Genomic DNA, 22,141 nt, shown 5'->3' with positions numbered 1-22,141 from the left:
ATTTTTAGAAGTCAAGAGTCTTCTCAACCCACAGAGGAGCATGGAATCCTTCAATTTAAGTTGAAACCGTGATATTCAGTTTTGTCATTATCAGGAATTGAGCTTGAAACAGAGGGGAAGACGTGGCTGTGGGGAGCGTCTTCCTGACACTGCGAGCGCCCAGGACCATCCTCCCTTTTTGTAAATCTAAACCTGGAGAGGCTTTCAGACTCACGCAGCAGAGCACATCTGAGGCAGAAAAAGGTGGAGGACTAGCGAGAGATTAGGTAGCGAAAAGGGAGCCGAGAGATGAGGAAAGGCATCAAGATGAAAGTCTTGAGAACAAAGAAAGAAAGAAAGTAAAGAAAAGTTTTTATTCATTTCGAGTCCTACTGGAAGTCGAAAGCACTCTGCTGCCTCTCTGGCGCTCGCAGCCCCTTCCTCTCCAGCGCTGGGAGAGGGGCTGGAGGATGAGAGAGATGGAGGGAGAAGTTGGTGTGACAGAGGCTGGTTTGGGAAACTACTGGGCCAAAGATTAAAGGGAATTCTTTTATTATTTATTTCCTGCCAGCCACTGCTCGCCATGACAGACCTTTGAAGATTGGCGGCTTTGATGGGAATGAAATTTCATTTTCTGGTTTCTTCCATTCTGCGCCTGGCCTCTCTGGCCTGTCATGTTGCCCTGCGCCGGGACCCCAGCGGATGACTCAGGCTCTCGGGCTGGTTAGTCGACAAAGGGCAGGCAGAGTGTCATGATGACAAAATGACTGATCGGAGAGCTGTGATGGACAGATGCCTGACAGCGTTTGTGTGTTCCACTGCGTGCTCCAACGCAACTTAAAGGATAGGGCTGGTGTCTTTTAATGCATTGCTTACCATCAACAAATCCTATGAAAATAACAAGTCTCGTCCATGTAGCTGAAGCCCAATGCAGCCATGTCCCAACAGCCATAGAACTCCATTGTATTAAAAAAACGATTAAAAACACGTCACAGATCCATGCCGTTGCTCTGGGCAACATATTTCATCATCACGATGCACCGGGCCGGCCGACTTTTTCCTCAAACAACTTAATAAGCCAGCTGTAAACACGTTTGCGATCTCAGGAAAGTAGTTCCGTAGCACCGAAAATAGTCCCCGGCGTAATGAAGAATTTGTTCTCATTTGAAAACACCAGCCTTATCCTTTAAAGCCTGCAGGTGATGAGAATGGATAATCAATAAGACGTATCATCACCTGTGGCACACATGTATATCCCCACTGACTCCAACCACTGTGTCTCCCACATTGATTTTGACAGGAATGAGCGCCACAGCAACACATGAATTTGGTATTTTCAAGTAATATTTTCAAATAATATTGATAAGGTGGCTGGTGTGTTGGGAAAGTCAGTAGCTGAGATTTGTCTTACTGGACCCACATGTCTGTATTTATCAAATCAGAGTTACAGTAAAGGACGAATCCACCCAAGGAAACTTTGAGACTGTTATGTATCATCAACCTGTGAAGTTTAGTATCCAGGAGTTATTTTGTGCTGTAATTTACTTTTTCGATGTTCTCATTTTCCCTCAACCTGCCTCGTCTACTTCACTTCATCTACAACCACCAGAGAAGTGGCGTGAACTTGTTTCTTTCAATCAAAGGTGACCATAGGGGTATATGAATGTAGCTAGCTAGCCAAACATTGGAGCGTGTATGATCGCAGCCATATCCCTTCCTGAAAACACAACTTGATGCTGCATTGTATTCTGGTCTCTCTCCTGCTCCTGTGGGTGGAGAAACTGGTCTCTCTCCTCTTCTACGATGGATTTCTCCCTGTATGATTGTTGAACGTCTCTTGGTGCAAAATGGCGGCTCTAGAAAGAAGCCCTCGCTCTTTGATTCTGAGGGACTGACACCAAAACCTGACGTTTACCGCTTTAGATCGCTGAAATATTTTAAATAAGAATAAGAAATATACTCCACCAAACAACAAAATGGGACCAGAAATGCAAGGTACATAGCCAATAGCTGTTAAAAGTGTTTTAGGGAGGAGTTTTACTTTAATAAGATAGAATGGCTAATGGCCTCAGTGCAGAAACTGTTGTTGCTTGTTTTTCCTTGTGCTCCTTCAGCGCAGCACAGCGGTCTAAATTGAGTTCACCCTCCGGCCCGCTGAGGTGCCAACTGCCAGTAAATCTAGACTGTAACAGCCATGTTTACACTGAACTGGCTCAGGGCAACATGGAGATGTCAAGACGTTTACTCTTCATAAACCTCTGTATCATTTCATGACATTTACCTGTTGTTGCTGCTCTACATAGCCTGCTGGCCAAAAGGATCTATTGCTGTTATATAACAACGAAACATGTAGAAGTAAGAAGAAATGAATGTGATGAAAAGACTTTTGAATTTTGGAAAATAATACAATAGGTTATTAACAACCTTCAAGGTGTCAAGAGTCGTGAAACTCAGGACCATGTAAACTTTTTGAACCAAGTAAGAAAAAAATTATTTCACCTCGCCTGTGGTTACAGGCTGGAAGCCAAACTCCCATGATACAGATCTAAGTGATCTAAAACTACTTCAAAAATGCAGACATGAAGGAGAGACTGACCAACTTCAATAGTTCATTAAATTTTAAGTTCAAATAAATGATTTGTTCCACATTTTCATAACAAAGCAGTTGAGTGGCATGTCATATTTATTATTTGCTGTGAGATTATAGAATAGACAGGCGGTCTGCTGGTGTGTGTTCCACTGGCTCTTATATTTCCCATGAGGCTCGGCTGGCTGTGCTTCACTGGTTGGATGTCGACTCCTGTGATAACCAGGGAGCTAGTTTTGTGTTTTCTCCTGTCATTAATTCTTATTGTATGTACACTACTTTGGAGGAAACCTTTCAGCCAGTCCACATGCTTTGGCATTTGGTAACCACTGAATAAAACACCCTTGGAGATGCTCTGTTCTGTAATCATGGGTACTTTGGTGCTGCCGACGGTACTTGGCTGCACCTTACAGCAGCCATAATCACAGTAAAGAACACACTCCTGGGTATTATTGCTATTTTCTATGTGTGAAACCAGTGGGATGCTCATATCTTTAATGCAACACTTCAGTCTCTTGCTATAAAAAGAAAGGTTCCATGCCCAGAAATTACAGCCACAACATTTTGAAAAAAAAGTATACGTCGTCATGCAGTAGTTATAATGTTCAGTGTCTTTTTCCAATACAGAGACTTGATTCCATTTTCTGCGAGTGTTCGACTAAATATAAAATCCCAGAATGCCGAGTTGATCGGAGAACGATCTTGCCAGGTTCTCCTGGAGAGAACAAACTTCTCACGAAAGCATCTTTACAGTTTCTCCATGATGTGAAATGCATCATGGAGAAAGACAAGAACACAAGAACGCAAATAGGGAAAGTGACCTTGCTTGTGTGAGATTGTGGATAGATGATGATGGAGTAATGACACCAAGCCTGCTGTGCACTTCTCACATATTGACACTCTGCAGTCACAACAGTGTGTCTGTGAGGAGTGACGCCTCTGACTGACAGCTGCTAGACTGCTGCAGAGACTCCTGCAGCCTCCCAGACCTGCAGCTGGGCTGGAGGGAGACACCACACTCCTGTTTCTACAGCTTATCATCATAATAACACCTCTGTTGATGTGAATAGATGAATGAATGAATGAATGAATGAATGAATGAATTCTTTATTTTCATGTCATGCCACACTGGTGGTCCGTCCTACATGTTGTTGGAGTTACACAAAAATAGAACAAGGAGGAAAGAAAAACGGAGTATATATAAATACACACACATTCATCCTCAAACATAAATATACACATATAGCATATATATACATAAACATACATCTACATGTAGTCATGCATCTATACACATATAGATATGTAATGTGTGTATCAACTGGATATCTATGATATGCTCTGAGTTAGTCCATTTCACTCGTTTAGTTTCTTTCATTTGGTATTGAAGATGTTTTTGTAGCAGTTTTTCATTTGTTTATTTAAATTATATGTCACCAGTATATTACAGTATACAGTAATTTTGAATCCTAACAGGTAGATGTGTGAACAGACAATCATGTTATTTCCACCTTGCTGCTGCTACAGGTGGCAGAAAATGTTGTTTAGATTTTCTTATTCACCGATTGATTATCCAGGCGTGAGACGCATGACGCTAAAACATATTTCAATCAAACTAGAAGCAAAAAGTTAAGCATCGACACAGACGACCTTGCCAAGACGGGCCGTCGAGGCGTTGTTTGTTCCAAATCTGAGTTTACAGCTTTTCAACTGAACCACATCCAGAGGTTAAACGTTTGAACCTTTGACTCAACAAACACCAAACAACATGGGTGTGAAAATGCCCTCGGGGCACTCAGTGTGATTAATATAATACAGCAAATAGCAGCCCTGTGTGTATGTGTGTGTGTGTGTGTGTGTGTGTGTGTGTGAGTGTGTGTGTGTGTGTGTGTGTGTGGTGTCATGTCTGCTTCCATTAGTAGTGAAGGCTGCAGGTTCTGGCATGGCCCCAGTAAAACATGCTTGCTGGCAGTCTCATCCTGTTCACTCTGAGGATGATATTAATGTTGGAGCGTATGTTGCCCTGTTTGCCCTGAGTGAGCAAGAATGTCTCTATTAAATAACTGATCTCCCTGTTCTCTCTCCTGTGTCTCTCCCTGTCTCTCTCTCTCTCTCTGTGTGTGTGTCCAGGTGGAGCGGGAGATAGCCATTCTGAAACTCATAGAGCATCCCCACGTTTTAAAGCTGCATGACGTCTATGAAAACAAGAAATATCTGTAAGTACATTCGTCACAGAGGTTTGGCTTTATGCTGCATTCACACTGCTAGCAACTATAACACTGTTTTCATTTAATTTGATTTGATTTTTCCAAACTGGCCAGTGAAGAAAGGAGTTGACCACAGTTAACCCTTTCCTGGATGCATAAAATGATCAGCTGACAGCAACTGCTTTCACAGGTCCCCTGCAGTGTGAACACACATTTCAGCAACATGTTGAAGTGAGCAGTTGAAAATGGCTGGGTAACACTTTACAATAAGGGTCACTAAGGGTTAGTTAATGCTTAATAAGCATTAACTAACCCTTAATTAACAGTTAACTAATGTGTAATTTACTAACGGTGTTCATGTTTACTAAGGTATTCATTTATACATTATTTAATAGTTTATAAAGATGACTATTAAATAATGTATAAATTAACAGTAAATGATTACCAGACACATTAGTTAACTGTTAATTAAGGGTTAGTTAATGCTTATTAAGCATTAACTAACCCTTAACTTAGTGACCCTTATTGTAAAGTGTTACCAATGGCTGCTGTACCAGCTACAGTATCTCTCATACAGATGAACTGGATGCTTGAAATGAATGGTCATTAGGGCTGAACGATTATGGCAAAAGTGATAATCCCATTTATTTTGTTAAATGCTGTAATCACGATTATTTATCTCGGTTTCAGGAAATAAAATTATTTTTCTCAAAGTAGCAGCAGCTAAAAAGTCTTGTTTTCACGCTGTCTTACTCTTTTTATAGTCTTTATTTACAAAATTCAAATCATAAATAATTAGTACTTTATTACTTTGGGGTGCAGCTACAACCCAAAGGCAAACTTTACACAGAATCTGTACTTGTTTGTCATCTGGTTTAAAACCAGAGTGTCTCCAGATGAGACGATGATCCACTTTTAAGAACTAAAATGTTTTAAGGATTTTCCTCTCTCGTGTCGGGCCGATCCGTTCTTTCCCACAGATTCTCTCTGTCAGGTTTCTCTGCTGCTTCTCCTGCTGAACTTTGGTTTTGGTCACATGATTGAACATGAACATTGTACATTCAAAGGTGTGATTGGTCAGGCATAATGGAAGCACTTGATAAACCACACCAGGACTTTTCAGGGGAATTGAAAATATAAAAAAACACCTCAACATCGCTGAATTACATGATTATTAATCATAGAAACATGAAATCGTGACATACGGTTATCTACAATTAATTGTGCAGCCTTAATGGTCATAAAAGATTAATAAAAATAGAACTTTAGTATTATTTTGTACAATTTAATGTGTATTTGATAGCTGACAAACAAAGTTGCTAATAGTGAGGATGAAAAACAGTTTGTCTGAACTGATCCCAGCTCTGTTGACAACTCTGCTGAACAAATTAACATTTACTGGAGGAAGTTCCTTCTAAGCAGCGCTGGGGTTTTATTAAAGCATGTAATGTTTCATTGGTCTCTCTCACTTTAACCTGCCCCCTGCGACTACCGGGCTTTAATGTATATCCATGTTTTATTGTATACATTAATCTATGTGCCGGCCGCGCTCCGCTGGCACGGCTTAATGCACTATTCAATAATTGATAAAGGCACCAACAGTCAACTGGAGCGGGAATTTGTTTTCCTAATGTTGCGAGGACAGGGACGGATGGTCATCATGGAGGCGAAGTGTTTGGCTTAGAAAATTTCACACTCACAAATCATACATGAACGTGTTTCTAATTGAAATAGCTTTGACAGGTAAATGCTTGAGCAGATCCCTTAATCTGCTAATAAATCAGGCTGTGTGGGTGGGTGGGTGGGGGAGGAGGAGAAACCAGCTTGCTACACAGTTAGAGGATCAGTAATGTCTCCAAGACAAATGGATGGAGGAGGTAGATGCAGCATTCTCCACCACAGGCACACACACACACACACACACACACACACCAGCACGGTTTGGGGATTTTCTGCAGGATTTACATTATGCATCGATGTGTTATGGCAACATGAACATGTCATAGCCAAATACTCTATAGTTTATGATGCAATTATTTCATTAAACCCTCTTTCATTAAAAAGCAAACAAAACTGAGGCTTTCCTTTGATGAATCTGTTCATTCTGTGCGGACTCGAGCCGAAAGATATCGACAAAAAATAGAATTGCGATTATTTGACAGAATATTGCAATTGCGATTTAAAGTTTTTCTTGTCATAATTTTTTGAGAACTTTAAAATTGTTTAAAGAAAAAAAAACAGATGTCAGTGTGCAGAATTTATTGAGTTTGAGTCTGATGAAAGGGTTTCACCAATATTGTACTTGAGTCATGGACCAAAGATTACCTGCAGCTCTAAAACTCCTTGTTCACAAATCCATTTCAGACCCGCTCTCTCTTAAGGAATTAACTGCAGCCTCTGCGATTTGGAAATTGCAGAATTTCATATTGTGATTTTGATTTTTTTTTTATTAATTGCCCCCCCCCCCCCCCCCCCCCCCATCTCCCCCACCTTCCACCCCCCCCCGCTGACGTCCTGTGCAGGTACCTGGTGCTAGAGCACGTGTCTGGCGGGGAGCTGTTCGACTACCTGGTGAAGAAGGGCAGGTTAACGCCTAAAGAGGCCAGGAAGTTCTTCAGACAGATCATCTCTGCCCTGGACTTCTGCCACAGCCACTCCATATGGTTTGTAATTCTCTGTCATCGTCCATTTTTAGCTCACATGCAGCATGTCAGTGCATCACCCGCATGCTCCTGAACACATTTTGGAGACACTTTTCGCCAATCTCAAATCCCACGTACAAATTACAGATTCAATTTTTTAAAGATGTTAAGTGTGGCATTTCGGCATCAGTATATCATGACCACATTATCTTTGAGATATTAGTATAATTACCCTGAACAAGTGAGATCATTACTGAGAAGACTGGCAGCCTCTACTGGCCTCTACTCTGCATTTTCCATTGTTTCTCCACCTGGTGGATTTGGAGGGAAACCAAAGCATCAGAGTTTATGGGAAATGTAGTCTTAATTTGGAGAAACATTAGCACTAACAATACCACTGCTGTGAGATAGAGGATGCTAATCGTCTCCACCATGCTCTCATTTGTTTACAGTCATTATATACCAACCTATCACAGTTAATTTGGTACATTGATGTTTAAAAATGCCACACGTAGCACCGTTAACCATGTTTTCACCGCTGATACAGGTGTTTTATGGCATGTACAGTATCCAGGTGTGACAAGTATCCAGTTTTTGTGACACATACACTGTCAGAGCATATCTGCTTTATGTGCCTCTAAAGAGACTGAAGGTACAAAGGGAGACAGTGGGAAATTTCGTCTGCTTGTCCTTCCATCAGAGAGCTAGCAGCAGATCAGCTCATTTGAGAGAAATCAAGGCGATCCTCTTCATGTTATGTGGAGGGTGTAACAGTACATCACTATAAAGAAAGTGATGCAAATGATCAAAGTGATCCTGGTTGCTTCAAGGTGATGAATAGTTTATTTTCCAGGAATGCAATATGTTGGCATACACCTACAAGCGTTTGAGTGTTTGCACTGTTTTGATGATTGACTGAGCAACAGGTTTCCACCTGGCTCCTCCTCAGCCTCTCTCCTCATCAGGTCTGGCTGCCGGCGTCTTTAGAGGGACCAGATCCTCTGATCTCTTTTCATCTCTGAGAGCACCTTTAGTTCCTCGACGACTGGCTGTACTACTGTATATCTAAGAGAAATTGCACATCAAAGAAGGCTGCCTCTGACTCTTGGCATTAAAGATCAAGTGTTAGCCTTTGAAGCGCTAGATTATTCTGCAGTATGTGTTTTCTGAACGAACCGAGGAGATAAAGGAGATACACAACTACAGCTAGCCCTTCTGGTTTCACACTTCCCTCAATCATGTTGAGATGAATGGTTGATCCAATATTAACCCTCTTTGCACCTGGCGTTAACTTGCGTCTTCGGTGATCGGATTATAATTGAACAGCAATTAACCACATAGAAATACAGCTGTAAATGCAGACAGAGATGCATTGAGGACAGAACGGTGTCCGATCGCCCAAACCAGCTCTGGAGGTGGTCAGAGACACTTTTGGCCTCAGTAACAACGAGGTGTAAATGCAGTACATTACAATCCACATCCATCACTGTATAGGAGCTGTGTAAATGGAAATGAACGCTTGTGCATGGATCCAACCAGGAAGCACAAGCAAAACAAGCAGGCATCAGGAAAACAAAAATGGATTGTCAAGACACTCATGGATGAGGAACAAGCGAAACGAGGTGTTTACTGTCGATTTTAGAAGACGTAAATATTCAGTGACGTGTGTGACAGTCTGAGGGAAAGAGAAATTGGATTTCATCATGTATACTGGAGACGCTGGAAAATATGATCCACCTACATCAAATGTTGACACAATCCAGATACAGGACACATGTTAATGCCAAGTGTAAAGGGGGTTATTGTTTTATCAATCTCTTATTCACATACACATTTCTTGCTCTAAATTGATGCCCTCCTCCCCTTCTTTTTCTCTTCCTCTCTCATTCCTCTCATCATTCCTGTTATGTCGTCCTCCAGCCACAGAGATCTGAAGCCAGAGAACCTGTTGCTAGATGAGAAGAACAACATCAGGATAGCAGACTTTGGCATGGCGTCTCTGCAGGTCGGGGACAGTCTGCTGGAGACCAGCTGTGGGTGAGTGGAGGAGAGACCATGCTGCAATGCAATCTTTTTTTTTATTACTAGTCAGTCGTAGTAGTCCTGTAGATGAGGATTGAGTTGCCGTGTGTTAGTGAAATGTTAGAGCGCTGTTGTGTACAGTGACGACCGCTATGAAAGCAATCAGAATCTTCCACCTTGTAAGGTCCTAGCTGTCTGTCCCACAGGTAAAAGGTCTGTGGGGTGCAGCCTGCTCCAGTCTGCCCTGCTGACCACAGCTACCTATAGGCCAGCCGGTGTTTCTGTGAGTCAGTCATGTGGACTTGCTAAAGCCGTGTTCCTCCAGCTCAGAAATATTGCGGAGAGCAAGAGAGAGAAGGACAAAGAGTTAGTGGGCAAGATGTTCTGCTCAGTTTCTCCCCATTTAATGCAAGCAGTCCAGGGAGTAGGTCCACCCAGAATACATCAAATGAGGGGTTTTTGGTTTTTTTTTTCGTGCACTTTCAAATTCAGGTCTCCTCGACTCAAGTGTATATAAATAAATGTTTATATAAATATAAATGTTCCTTTTTAAGGCTCCCTTCACTGACCTCACCCAAAACTTGGAATATTTTAAGAAACCCTTGCAAGCATAAGGCAACATAGGAGTAACAATTGATTGCTTCCAATTCTAAAATATGTGCTATTACTGGTTGGATTGTTTATGTACACCATGAAGTAACCACTAAAACTACTAATACTATGTTTTCCAGGAAGTAAATGGGATTTTGATTTTAAAAAAAAAGAAAAACTACAATAAACTTTTGTTAATAACTGTTAAATAGGTGTATGTTATGATGTGGAGAATTAGCTAACAATGTGAAAAAGTGATATGTTGTTTTGTTGTAACATTAACAACAAAACAAGGAGACTTGAAGACCTAGCTTGTATTCCAAACTAGGTTCCACAAGTCGTAAATCGAGCCTCTTGCCATCTTGGGAATGTTTTCAGGTGAGCTAGTTTGAACTGGGTGATGACATCACTGAAGGAAGTCTTTAAAGGAAACCAAACCAGGAAAGTGAATAAGCATCCCAACGTAATGCTCGAGTGAATGGGAACATTTATGGGCAATAGGGGTTTTCTTTGATTTAGCAACAACATAACGGCAAATATTAAATATTTATATATATATGAGGAGTACTATATCTTTTTTGGGTAGGGTGGGGCGTTCTTTCTTGTTTAAAGACATGCCACCAAGGCCATTCTGATGGCAGCAGCAGCCCTTGACATTAAAAACCTTCTCCAGCCTCACTGCCTTGTTATTTCTGCAGCTGAGTTTTTGTGGTGATTCGTCCCGGGACGCTCGGGGTTGTCTGGGTGAGAGGAGAAACAAGGAAACCTCTGCGGGGAGAGGAGGGAACGGAACAAAAAAGAGAATTAGACTCAGAATCACTAAGTGCAATACATGTAAAGGGATTTGTCTTGGTAACATGGCTGCACAGACATATTGATAGTTTGATAGTACATACTGATGTCACATGGTGTCAGGAAAACAAGGCTGAACATACAGTGCAACAGACAGAGCATCAAGGTCTCTGATCTGCTAGACTAGTCCTCCATACTTGGATGATGGGGATAGTTTTTCATGGACAACTACATTAGATGAAATCTGTAAATACCCTGCATGAGTAAAGCATCAAATGAGTCTTCCACTTGATGTGACATTAATGGAATATATTAAATGTCGCTCAGCGAGGACTGCGGACAAGTTGCCCCCAGCAGTAGGATGAAAATTGTGTTCTGGTTTAATTAGATTGCGGTTAGCGTATTTTGACACAACTGTGTTTGAGTAGTGCAAATTGACTGGTTTTGCATATATTAGCATAATTAAATATGACGTTGGCAATGATGAAGTGTGTGTTTACACTGGGATCCGTGTTTGCGTAGCGCTGAGAAGCGATGAAACGCTGTGGCTTCGTGTCAGAATAGTCATGCTCTCTGCTTCATTTGTTGTGAATAATACACACACAGATAGACCAGGCTAGTTACTTCACTGCAGTGTTTGAACACTGTGTGATTACTCAGTTATTTAGAAGACAAAGATGTTCAGCACACAGTATGATCACATCAGAACAGATCTGTCTCTCCTCAGTACGTGCAAAATAAAACATGTTCAGGGAACCAAATGCATTTATTAACTGCATATAGCTGAGAGCCATTAGTAATATCCAGCACAACTTTTCTCATTGCAACAATACGTCCCGTTACACATTACTAGCAGGCATAGTGTTGCAGGCTGTTATGTTATCCAACCAGATGAGCCACCGTCACAGGAACCTGCATTCAGGCCAGTTCATGTTACGCAACAGTTACTTTGCTAACAAAAAAAGTCCACATCAGGCAATAAAAATGTTCTGTTTGTTTTTTTAAGTTTTGGAGATACGTTAATGGAGTTTTGGTAAGTTGGTTCCTATTTCTCAGGAGAGCAAGCTGCCAGAAGCTTGTACAAAAAGCTTCACCTACCATATATTTTGCAGTTACTTGGCTATGGCTGCTGGCTGTGTTCCCCCCGTTTATACTCTGGTTAAGAGCAGTGTGTGTGTGTGTGTGTGTGTGTGTGAGTGTGTGTGTTTTATTAGCAGTGTTTGCAGGGTTGTGTGTCGCCTAGTGTGAGTCCTTTCCAGCATAACCCCCTCTGTGCCTCTGCTTTCACAGATCTCCACACTACGCCTGCCCAGAGGTTATCAGGGTAAGTGCTCTCTCTCCCTCTCTCTCTCTCTCTCTCTCTCTCTCTCTCTCTGTCTTTCTTTCTTTCATACAGTAATAGCAGCTCCAGCCGTACTCTCCAGAATGGCTCTTATATCACTGCTCTCTCATCTCTGTATTCACTGTGTTCTCCTTTCTGTGTTGCCCCCTTTCCCCCCTCATTGGATAGAAGTACCACTTTATATGTGTTATGTTCTCTCAAAGGGGAAAAAAAACACACTCTGTAACACTGTTAAAAACAGCTATTGGCGATGTACATCCACCCTTGGATGCCAGGGTCCATTTGGTTGTTTGGTGGTGTTTTTTTTATTCCTGTGTATAACTGGCCAAATGTAGACAAAATCACTATTTCTCTCTCCACCTGCACATATACAGCACAGAGAACCCCTTCTCTGCGGGTTGTTGCAAGTCATTCTGGGAAATGTAGTAAATCACTAACTGATGTTGAAGTACACAATGCAGGTTGTGGGTACATCAAAAAATTGAATTTCAACACAAAATACAAAATAACTCCTGGTCTCTCCTTCTCTCTCTCTCTCTCTCTCTCTCTCTCTCTGTATCAGGGAGAGAAGTATGATGGGAGGAAAGCAGATGCATGGAGCTGCGGAGTCATCCTCTTTGCACTTTTAGTGGTGAGTGACAGCTGCTGTTGCCCTGGCGATGACGGAAACCCATTGAAAGTAAATCGGAGCCTATTAGAAATGCTCCTATTGTCCTTACCATGGCGGCCATTTTTAACTTAACGTCACACTCGGAGTGGAAACCTACCTGGAAGATTGGAATAAATATATGAAATTAGCATTCCTTCAACACAGAAGTGAGGACTTCATATAGACCGAACAGTTATCAGATTAGCTCGCAATCTCAGGAACAACAACTATGACTTATTGAATGTAGCAGGGAAGTTGCCTAGCTTAGTAGCCAGTAGCTACCAGTGGGTCAAATATTTCCTTAAAATGTTAACCTATCCATTCGGATTTTTGAGATCTAGTCGTTTCTAATGTGTTTTTCAGTAGGGAATCTGTGTTGTGATATGCACATCTTGGTACACGACAGTAGGACAGAGCTGGCTGTACTTGCTCTTCCAGGTAGTTTCCCCAGAGTGTGATGTAAATTCAAATTAACCAAATTAATCAAACTAGTGCAGTGCCCGTTCGCCCCGCTGCTGCACAGAGTGCTGCTCGCTTGTTTATTCAAAGTTTATTAATATTGAACGTGTCGCGTGTCCAAATTGCACCAAATCCGACACTGCACTTCCTTGGGTCCCCAGCAATACACCCGCCAAGTGTGAAGTAGATTGGACGAACGGTTCTCGAGATATGCGAAGGACACACAGACAGACAGACAGACAGAGATTCCTTGCTTTATAGTATGATGATGATAAACCAGTCAATAGCAGGGTTAGGGTTAGGCTACTTAATATAGGCTTGTCTGACCATGCTATTGGCTGGTTTGTTAATAACCTTGCTGAAGTCAGTGTGTTCATGTCGATGGTGTTAGCTCTACATTCATGAGTGTCCAGAGGTGTACCTCAGGGCTCAGTTCTTGGTCCAATATTATTCACCATTTACATCAATAACCTGGGTCAAAATGTTCCAAATGCTCATTTCCATTTCTATGCTGATGATACTACCATCCACTGCTATGCCTCCACTCTCAGCCAAGCCTGTATGCCTATCTACAACCTGCTTTTGACTTTGTTCAGTTGCACTTACATGATCTTAAGCTAGTTTTGAATGCAGAAAACATAAGCTATGTTGTTTTCTAACTCAGGTTCAAATATCTTTTAATTGATAGCCAGCTTTCTTTTAAAACCGCACACTGAAGCAATGACGAAAAAGGTAAAATTTTTAGGCCTGGTTTTCCTTCCAGGAAGAGATTGGTGACCGTTACATTTTTAACTGTGATCGATTATGGGGATCTGATTTATATGACTGCATCGGCACAGTGTTTACATATTTTAGATGCACTGAGGTTTGTAACTGGCTGTAAAGCTCTTACACATCACTGTGTCTTGTATACCGAGGCTAACTGGCCCTCATTGTCTATGCAGAGGCATACATACTGGCTTTTATTTATTTATAAGTCCATTCTTGGTACTGTATGCTCCCATCCTATCTACTTACATAGTGCGTAACACTGGCAGCTATAGCCTTTGCTCTTCTGCTCTGTACTTGTCTGAGTTCTGCACAGACCTGGGTAAGAGGAGCTTCAGGTTCTCAGCTCCCTCCTCCTGGGATGTCCTACAAGAAAATTTGATTGTCCTTGGTGAATTTCAAACTTTTTAAAAGACTTGGAAACACGTTCAATAGGGAACTGTGACTGTTTAAATTGTTATTGTTTTCACCCCAATCCAAATTTTATTGCACTTTGTATTTGACATGATATAGTTTTATTGTTTCTATTTTGTAAGTTATTTTCTTTGTTGTATTATCTGTAACTTTATGTATGTTTAATTGGTGCTGTCTTGGCCAGGTGTCTCTTGCAAAAGAGATTTTAAATCTCAATGAGACTTTACCTGGTTAAATAAAGGTAATGGGAATAAGGCCTATTCACACTCCTGGCCTTATGCAATATTTCAACTGGAATGGAGAGAGGGACAGAAAGGAGAAGTTGACTTAGTTTGTTCCTGAGGCATGCAGTATGTTTATGCTGTAGTAACTTTTTATTTATTAAGTCCCTGGCAGAGTATCTAAGGACATGTCAGTGAATATTTCAACACAGAATAAACTACCTGACAGTCGCACTAGCCCTGGGAATTTGGAGGTTAATATCCAAATACACTTTTGACAGGAACTTTTGGGCATTTGCAATACCCCAAGATTGTTGTTAAAGGCATGGGAAACTTAGATCTGTAGATCTGCGATTTCTTAACTTTTGTGTGCTCTTGTTGCCGCTGGGAATATAAGAAACTTCACATAAGCGTGAGACAGAATGGATGCTGTGATATCAAGGAAACCGGCTTGCTTGTTCCGTGCCCCAGTCTGAGCTTTTCTCCAGGTGGGGTTGAATGCAAGATGGGATGAAGAAAGCATGCCTTGTTTACCAATAAAAAATTTAAACCGCATTATATATTAAATGAGTACAGAAATGAAACTGTTCTTCCCCCCTTAGAGTGCCTTGTCAGTTACCATCTATCCTGTCATAATGAAACGAAACTATTGTTTTCTGCACGGTTGCAGTACCGTCTCTCTGCTAAAACCTGGATAATTTGACAAATGGATAGACTTCTGAAGAGCCACAGGACAATGTGGCGCAAAACAATATAAAATATGCACATCTACGGTTCACACTTCCATCAGAAGGCATCTGGATTGGCTAAATAGTTTTAACTTTAGCTGTAATCTACCACTTCTGACTGTGACCCAACTCTTGTTATCGGTCAGACAGTCACAAGACGGGGCTGGTGTTGATTTAATCTGGTTCCCTATTATTAGATTTTGTCTGGGACAGAGTGACGATACATTTCCTTTAACATGTGATTGATTAGGGATTACATTGTGTGGCAGGAGAGTTGAATCATTCTAGTCATGCATATTGTCACATCTTAATTTATTACTGTCTGACTTTAGGTTAGGTTAGCTCTTGCCAGTTCATTATTGATTGGCATATTCATGAGTGTGGGATCCACAGCCATTGTTACTGTTTAATATAGTAAAATATTTGGGGTTTTTTTTTGTCATTCAGACCTTGGCGTTTGACTAGCAAGATATTCATCTGTGAGAAGATGTGACCATAACAAGCATTTAAAGGGCCAATGGCTGAAATGGCTGAAGATATTCTGAATCATATTAAAATTTTTTAAATGGCTGACATTCCCCTTTAATATCAACTCTAAATCAATTACCTAAATCAGCTGTGTGTGTGTGAATCAGTGATTTCAGACTGATGTCGTTCACATTGCTATGTAGCACACACACTCAGCCACGCAGTCACACAGACATGCACATCACACAATACCAGCACTATAATATGACAATGACAAGTGGGGAGACTGAGAAGCAAGTAAATTACGATGCTTGTTTGCGTTCTCGTGCGTGCGTGCGTGTGTGTGTGTGTGTGTGTGTGTGTGTGTGAGTGTGTGTGTGTGTGTGTGCGCACCACTACGCATGCATGGTTTCATCTGATTGAGATTGAGCACATAACACAGTCATCATGTGAAGATAAATCTCTCCACTTCTGTTGTTTTGATTACCCACATAGTGTCAGTGGCCATCTGGCCCGTCTCTGCGTCTCTGAGTCTCCGTCCTCTTGAATGAGGAGGAGCCGTATCAGTCATCCCATCATAAGCTCTGCTCCCCAGCTGGAGGGGAGAGGCAGCGCTGTCCGGGTCTGACGCAGACCTGCCTCATCGTCGAGTCACTCTCGTGACGGATCTCTCACGAACCGCTTCCAGTCCTCTTCTTTGTCGAAATCCAGATTATCTCCCGGCGAACACCTGACAGGCCATTTACATTACAACAAACGGATGTCAGTGGCAATGTATTGTGCGGCCTGATGAAAGAGCAGCTTGATGCCTGTATTGTGTTTTTGAAAACCCGCAATCGTTGCATCGATTTTTTTTTTCATGTAATATGTTCTATTATTAAACCCAGCTGTATTGGCTCCCGTGTTCCAGCTCTCCTGTCATGTTAAAATAGGATGTCATGTCAGTCCTAATGCATCTCACTTCAACACTTCATCTGGATGGTGCAGTGCTGAGACTCTCTATCAGCTGGCAGAAAGTAGATGCTCAACAGTGTCACTTTACTATTTGTTGCATCTCTTCCGACTACACTACCAGTCAAAAGTTTGGACACACATGTTTCTTTATTTTTACTATTTTCCACATTTTAGAATAATAATAAAGACATCAAAACTATGAAATAACACAATTGGAATTATGCAGCGACCAAAAAAGTGTTAAACAAATCAAAACTATCTTATATTTTGGATCTTTAAAGTAGCCGCCCTTTGCCTGGATGGAAAGGCAAAGGCTTTGGAAAGAAATTCATACATAGGATCAACTTCACTATTTATATTTGTCTAAGAAACACATTTCAAGCATTTAAGCAGAAGCCTTTAGATCAAAATGGTTTTAAGAGAATGAAAAACATTCAATCAGGTGTGTCCAAACGTTTGACTGGTAGTGTATGTAACTCTAACCCTACGATTTACCCTAACCATGAGACAACCATTGTGAGTATCACCTGAAATTCAGTAGACCTTTTACTGACACGATAGTCGCTTGATAGTAAGCTGAGTCTCAGCACTGGACTATCCAAACACAGTGTGCCTGATCTCCAGTGGTTCCCCGTGGTCCTGACGCTGTCCCGGTTTCTGCAGGGCGCCCTGCCGTTTGACGACGACAACCTGAGGAACCTTCTGGAGAAGGTGAAGCTGGGAGTTTTCCACATGCCTCACTTCATCCCTCCAGACTGCCAGAACCTTCTCCGCGGCATGATCGAGGTGGACGCCACCAAGAGACTGACGGTACGCCACCTCACTACCAGGCAGGACAAGAGGGGCCAAAACATTTTCCATCAATAGAATCGTGCTCAGTGTGCATTTTAACAGTTTGGGCTATTGCCAGTGTTTCCTTAGGGAGTGGCGGATCTAAATTTAGCAGAATTGCACCATAACTGGCCCTCAAACTACTTGCTCTGCTTAAAACCTTTTCATCTCAGGGCGAGTATAATTTTTTTTAGCTTAGAATAGAAAAGTACAAAAATAGTAAAACGAAATTTGATAAGGGGTAGTCGCTTATTTTATTATGTTTTGTCTGCAGTTATCTCAACTTTGAACGGTTGGTTTGGTGAAACAGCTGCAATGCCATATATAAAATTACAGGGGCGATTACACTATTTAGCTGAATGACACAACACTGTATACACTGGTATGAAAACATCTGACTGTACACTTTCACATGGTATGAAAGCCACAACATATCACTAGGATGTCCATAATGTTGTCTGTGATAGGAATCTTTCTACTCACTTATGTTTCAAAATGTTCTTACCTTTTCAAAAATATAGTCTGATAGTACAGGTAAACCAACCCGCCAGATTCATTTCTTCTTTCAGAGACAATCTTGTAGATGTTTTCCTGCAGCGAGGCTCCATGACGTCACATTTTGCTCAGTGTCACTGTCCAAATGAAGGAGTCATTAATGCCTCTGTCCTCCTCCTGTTGCCTTCACAGTTAGAGCAGATCCAGAAGCATACGTGGTACCTGTAAGTATACCCGTCTGTATTTTCTGGCCGTTTATCTCAGTGTGTTTGTGTTTTGATAGAAAAAAAAAAATCCATCACAGCAAATATTGAAATGCAGAATATTGCTCTCATCAAAGCCATTTTTTGAGAACTCTAATGGCAAGCTCTCTGAGAAGAAGCAGGCCCATTAGTCTTGAGAGCTCTTTCTGCTGATCCGGGGGGAGGGAGGGGGAGAGAGAGAGAGAGAGAGTGAGAGAGAGTGAGAGTGAGAGAGAGAGAGGAGAGAGAGAGAGAGAGAGAGAGAGAGAGAGAGAGAGAGAGAGAGAGAGAGAGAGAGAGAGAGAGAGAGAGAGAGCATGTCGACAGCAGGACACTCCGCTGCTCTTAATGGACCTCTGATCCCTAATGGAGTTATTTCTGGATTCAAAATGCAGAATTCTGTCATTTAGCTGATATTACAATTAAGGATTAGACCGATATATATAAATATAAATGTCGAATATCGGTCAGTCAGTATCGTCCACATCCAACCTGCTCCCTCCCTGCCCACAGCTCCATATAATCTGTAAAACCTGCAGTGAAATTTGGTTTTCTTTGCACAATTTATTTATTCATTTAATTGTTCAATTATGTAATCCATTCTTTATTTTGGAGTTTCTCCTGCCATTGAATAGGTGAGGTAGGTCACCCTGCCTTAAAGAGCTTACATTAGTCTCAGTTTAGTCTGAGTTTAAATGGAGAGTTTTAGTGTCACATGGTCTAAATGCTGTTTCAGAGGCTTTTCCACTCTGACAAGAACAAAATTCTGAGAGAAACACTGAATCCTCATTTAAAATATCGGCTCTTGGTGACATCAGTCATATCGGTAAACATACTGTACATATCAGTCAAACGATAAGATAAGATAAGATAAGATAAGATTGCACTTTATTGATCCCCTGGGGGAAATTCAGGTGCCACAGCAGCAACTGGCGGAACAATGCCAAGGAAGTCAAGTACAGGAAGGAAATCAAAAGAAAAGAAAATGCAGTTTTATGTAGTTGGTTAGTGTTTTAGCTTCCTGTGTTGTGTTCCAGAGCTGGGAAGAATGAGCCGGAGCCGGAGCAGCCAGTTCCCAGGAAGGTGGCGATCCGGACGCTGGCCGCAGCCGAGGAGATCGACCCGGACGTCCTGGAGAGCATGCACTCCCTGGGCTGCTTCCGAGACAAGGCCAAACTCACCAAAGACCTGCTGTCTGAGGAGTGAGTGAGGAGGAGGAGGGGAAGGGTAGAGGGAGCAAGGAGAGGAAAAACCACTGAGGAAGCAGATTAAAGGGGGAGGGGGGCGTTGACTGAACCAATGAAAGGGGCAGAGAAATATATGAAACGACAAAGAAATTGTCAGTTTGATGAATACTTCTATTTAACATGTCTTCTGATGATGGAGCATCTTACTGAACCAGCGGACGCGGCTGACGCTGATCTCTCTCTCTCTCTCTGTCTTCTCTCTCCAGTGACAACCAGGAAAAGATGATCTACTTCCTCCTGCTGGACCGTAAGGAAAGGTATCCGAGCCACGAGGACCAGAACCTGCCGCCGCGCAACGAGATAGGTAGGCTAATCCAGCCGAGCCCGACGCCATGCAAGATTAAACACGTATACCAACATATTAAAGGGGAACACCGGCCATTTTAATGCATTTTAAATAATTCACTTAAACTATGAATAATGGAAAACACAATAAATCAGGAAGGTAGAGCATTGTTTCTCTGTGTTTTAAGCGTTTATTGTTCACATAAAAAGATTTTAATTGTGAAAGAGCGTTTAATTAGATCACAAATTTCATTGCAATTCTATTCTCCAATTCTATACATTCATTCTCCTATTGGGAGGCTATTGTTTTATACCGCACTAACGCTGCCTCCTAACAGATATGCTGCACGTTCTCAATGAACAGCAGTGTCTCTTGCATTATGTTTGACTACCTTTTGAATGACATTAAAATTTAAAAAATTGCCAGTGTATCGCAATGGAGTGACTGAAATGTACAGAGAATAAATGCAAACAAACAGTTCATCATCTGTGTAGTTTGACATAACAATATGTCCATTATTGATGTGGATTATAGGACAAATAAAAAAAGCTGCATTTACAGCATTTATTATTAGGCAAATTGAAATGAAATGTAGACAATATACATGTGTGGCATAGTACAGTGAACATGGAATAAGATATCAAACACAACATGGACAAAGCTAAAGTCGCAAGCTAAAACATAGAATAAAGCATCTGTAATGCACTTTTTGTGTTCCAGTTTGTTTTCCAACCATAATGCATTATGTTGTTGAGTAAAAACCTTGTAACTCTAATTTTGGTGACTTTCATGTTTAAACTGAAATTGAAGGATTATATGTTCCTGTATGAGTTGTGAAAGTTGTAAAACCCTTGAGATTATGAAAGCATTTCAAAACCCAGTGGATAATATGAAAGCATTGTCATCAAGCTCAAAACAAGGAAAAGTTGGAGATACAAGGTTTTCACCCAACAACAGCAAATACTCAGACTAATCCAGCCTTAAGAAAGTAAGTAAGGAAAGAAAACTTTTTAAAACACACCGTTTTAAAACACAGTTTACAAAGCGCTTCACAAAGAGAAAATTAAAAGAAAGAAAAGACATGAAAGACATAAAAGAACACACGGTAACAAAACAACTTTAAGAAGAGACAAACTCTTTTAAAACTATCTTAAAGTAACACAATCATACACAAATATAAAGTAAAACACATGCAGCACTGAACATTTTCAACACTGTCATGAAAAAGCCAGCAGCTTAAAAGAGTGAACAGACTTGACTGATCTAATGTGTTGGGGGAGATGATTCCAGAGAGCTGGGGCCGTAACTGCAAAGACACGCTTTCCCTTAGATTTGAGTCTGGAACTTAAAAAAGATTTTCCTCAAAGGGGTTTTCATTGTGGTCTAATTACAGTTACTTATGGCTTGGTTGGTTGGCTGGTCACTGACTAGTTTCTGTCCTCATGCTGTCCCCTCACTGACCTGTGGACGGTGTCTTCGTCTGACCTAACCTGCCCGCGCTCAGCAGACCCGCCCAGGAAGCGCGTGGACTCGCCCATGCTGAGCCGCCACGGCAAGAGGAGACCGGAGAGGAAGTCCATGGAGGTGCTGAGCGTCACGGAGGGAGGCTCGCCCGTCCCCGTGCGACGAGCCATCGACATGGCAACCCACGGACAGAGGTAGGGGACGGACATGTGCACGTGCATTAACATGCATGGACAGACATGTTTGTACGCACACACACAGGTCAACCCAGTAGATTCCCTACAGCTGAAAGTGTAATAGGCAAAGATCTTTATCTCCGCATTGGACAAAGTAACAGTAATGATGTGATATTTGATATGATATATGATATTTAATCCCAGTTCCATGAAGTGAGGGAAGGAGGTGCAGCTCAAACAGAGTGGGACAGGAGCTTCTCAGACATTTCACACATCCTGCCATCTCCTGAGACAAAGACCCTATGAAGTGGCGTGGAGAGAGTGAATTGCTTCTGTGTATTTTTTACCGAGTTTTAGGTGAAGCAGCCAGAAACACTCCTTTGTCCATGTTGCAGCTGAACTGAGCTGCATGCTAGAAAAAAACATAGCAGGATGTGGGGGGAATAATTCCAACAGCTATCAAAATTTCATTGGATGAAATGTTTGTATCCGCCCCCGAGTGCAGGATGAGTCATCAACAGAAATGAGCTGTTTACCGGAAAGAGACAGTCTGTTAGTCCAGCAACATTGACAAAAA

At 41.6% G+C, this 22,141-nt stretch overlaps 1 protein-coding gene across 2 annotated transcripts in view; it reads left to right on the top strand.

Moving 5' to 3' along the window:
- Window positions 1-22,141, top strand: part of LOC139930083 (serine/threonine-protein kinase BRSK2-like) — a 137,248-nt gene that overhangs the window by 81,302 nt on the left and 33,805 nt on the right. For both annotated transcript variants that reach the window (XM_078283713.1, XM_078283709.1), the window contains exons 3-12: window positions 4,697-4,782; window positions 7,296-7,436; window positions 9,336-9,452; window positions 12,111-12,144; window positions 12,725-12,793; window positions 17,487-17,633; window positions 18,342-18,373; window positions 19,429-19,593; window positions 19,845-19,942; window positions 21,432-21,582. In XM_078283713.1, coding sequence (XP_078139839.1) covers window positions 4,697-4,782; window positions 7,296-7,436; window positions 9,336-9,452; window positions 12,111-12,144; window positions 12,725-12,793; window positions 17,487-17,633; window positions 18,342-18,373; window positions 19,429-19,593; window positions 19,845-19,942; window positions 21,432-21,582 — 1,040 coding nt within the window. The remainder of the gene's footprint in view (window positions 1-4,696; window positions 4,783-7,295; window positions 7,437-9,335; window positions 9,453-12,110; window positions 12,145-12,724; window positions 12,794-17,486; window positions 17,634-18,341; window positions 18,374-19,428; window positions 19,594-19,844; window positions 19,943-21,431; window positions 21,583-22,141) is intronic.

This window comes from Centroberyx gerrardi, chromosome 1 (assembly GCF_048128805.1).
Source record: "Centroberyx gerrardi isolate f3 chromosome 1, fCenGer3.hap1.cur.20231027, whole genome shotgun sequence".
Taxonomy (NCBI): Eukaryota; Metazoa; Chordata; class Actinopteri; order Beryciformes; family Berycidae; genus Centroberyx; species Centroberyx gerrardi.
This window is presented reverse-complemented; position numbering and strand designations above follow the sequence as displayed.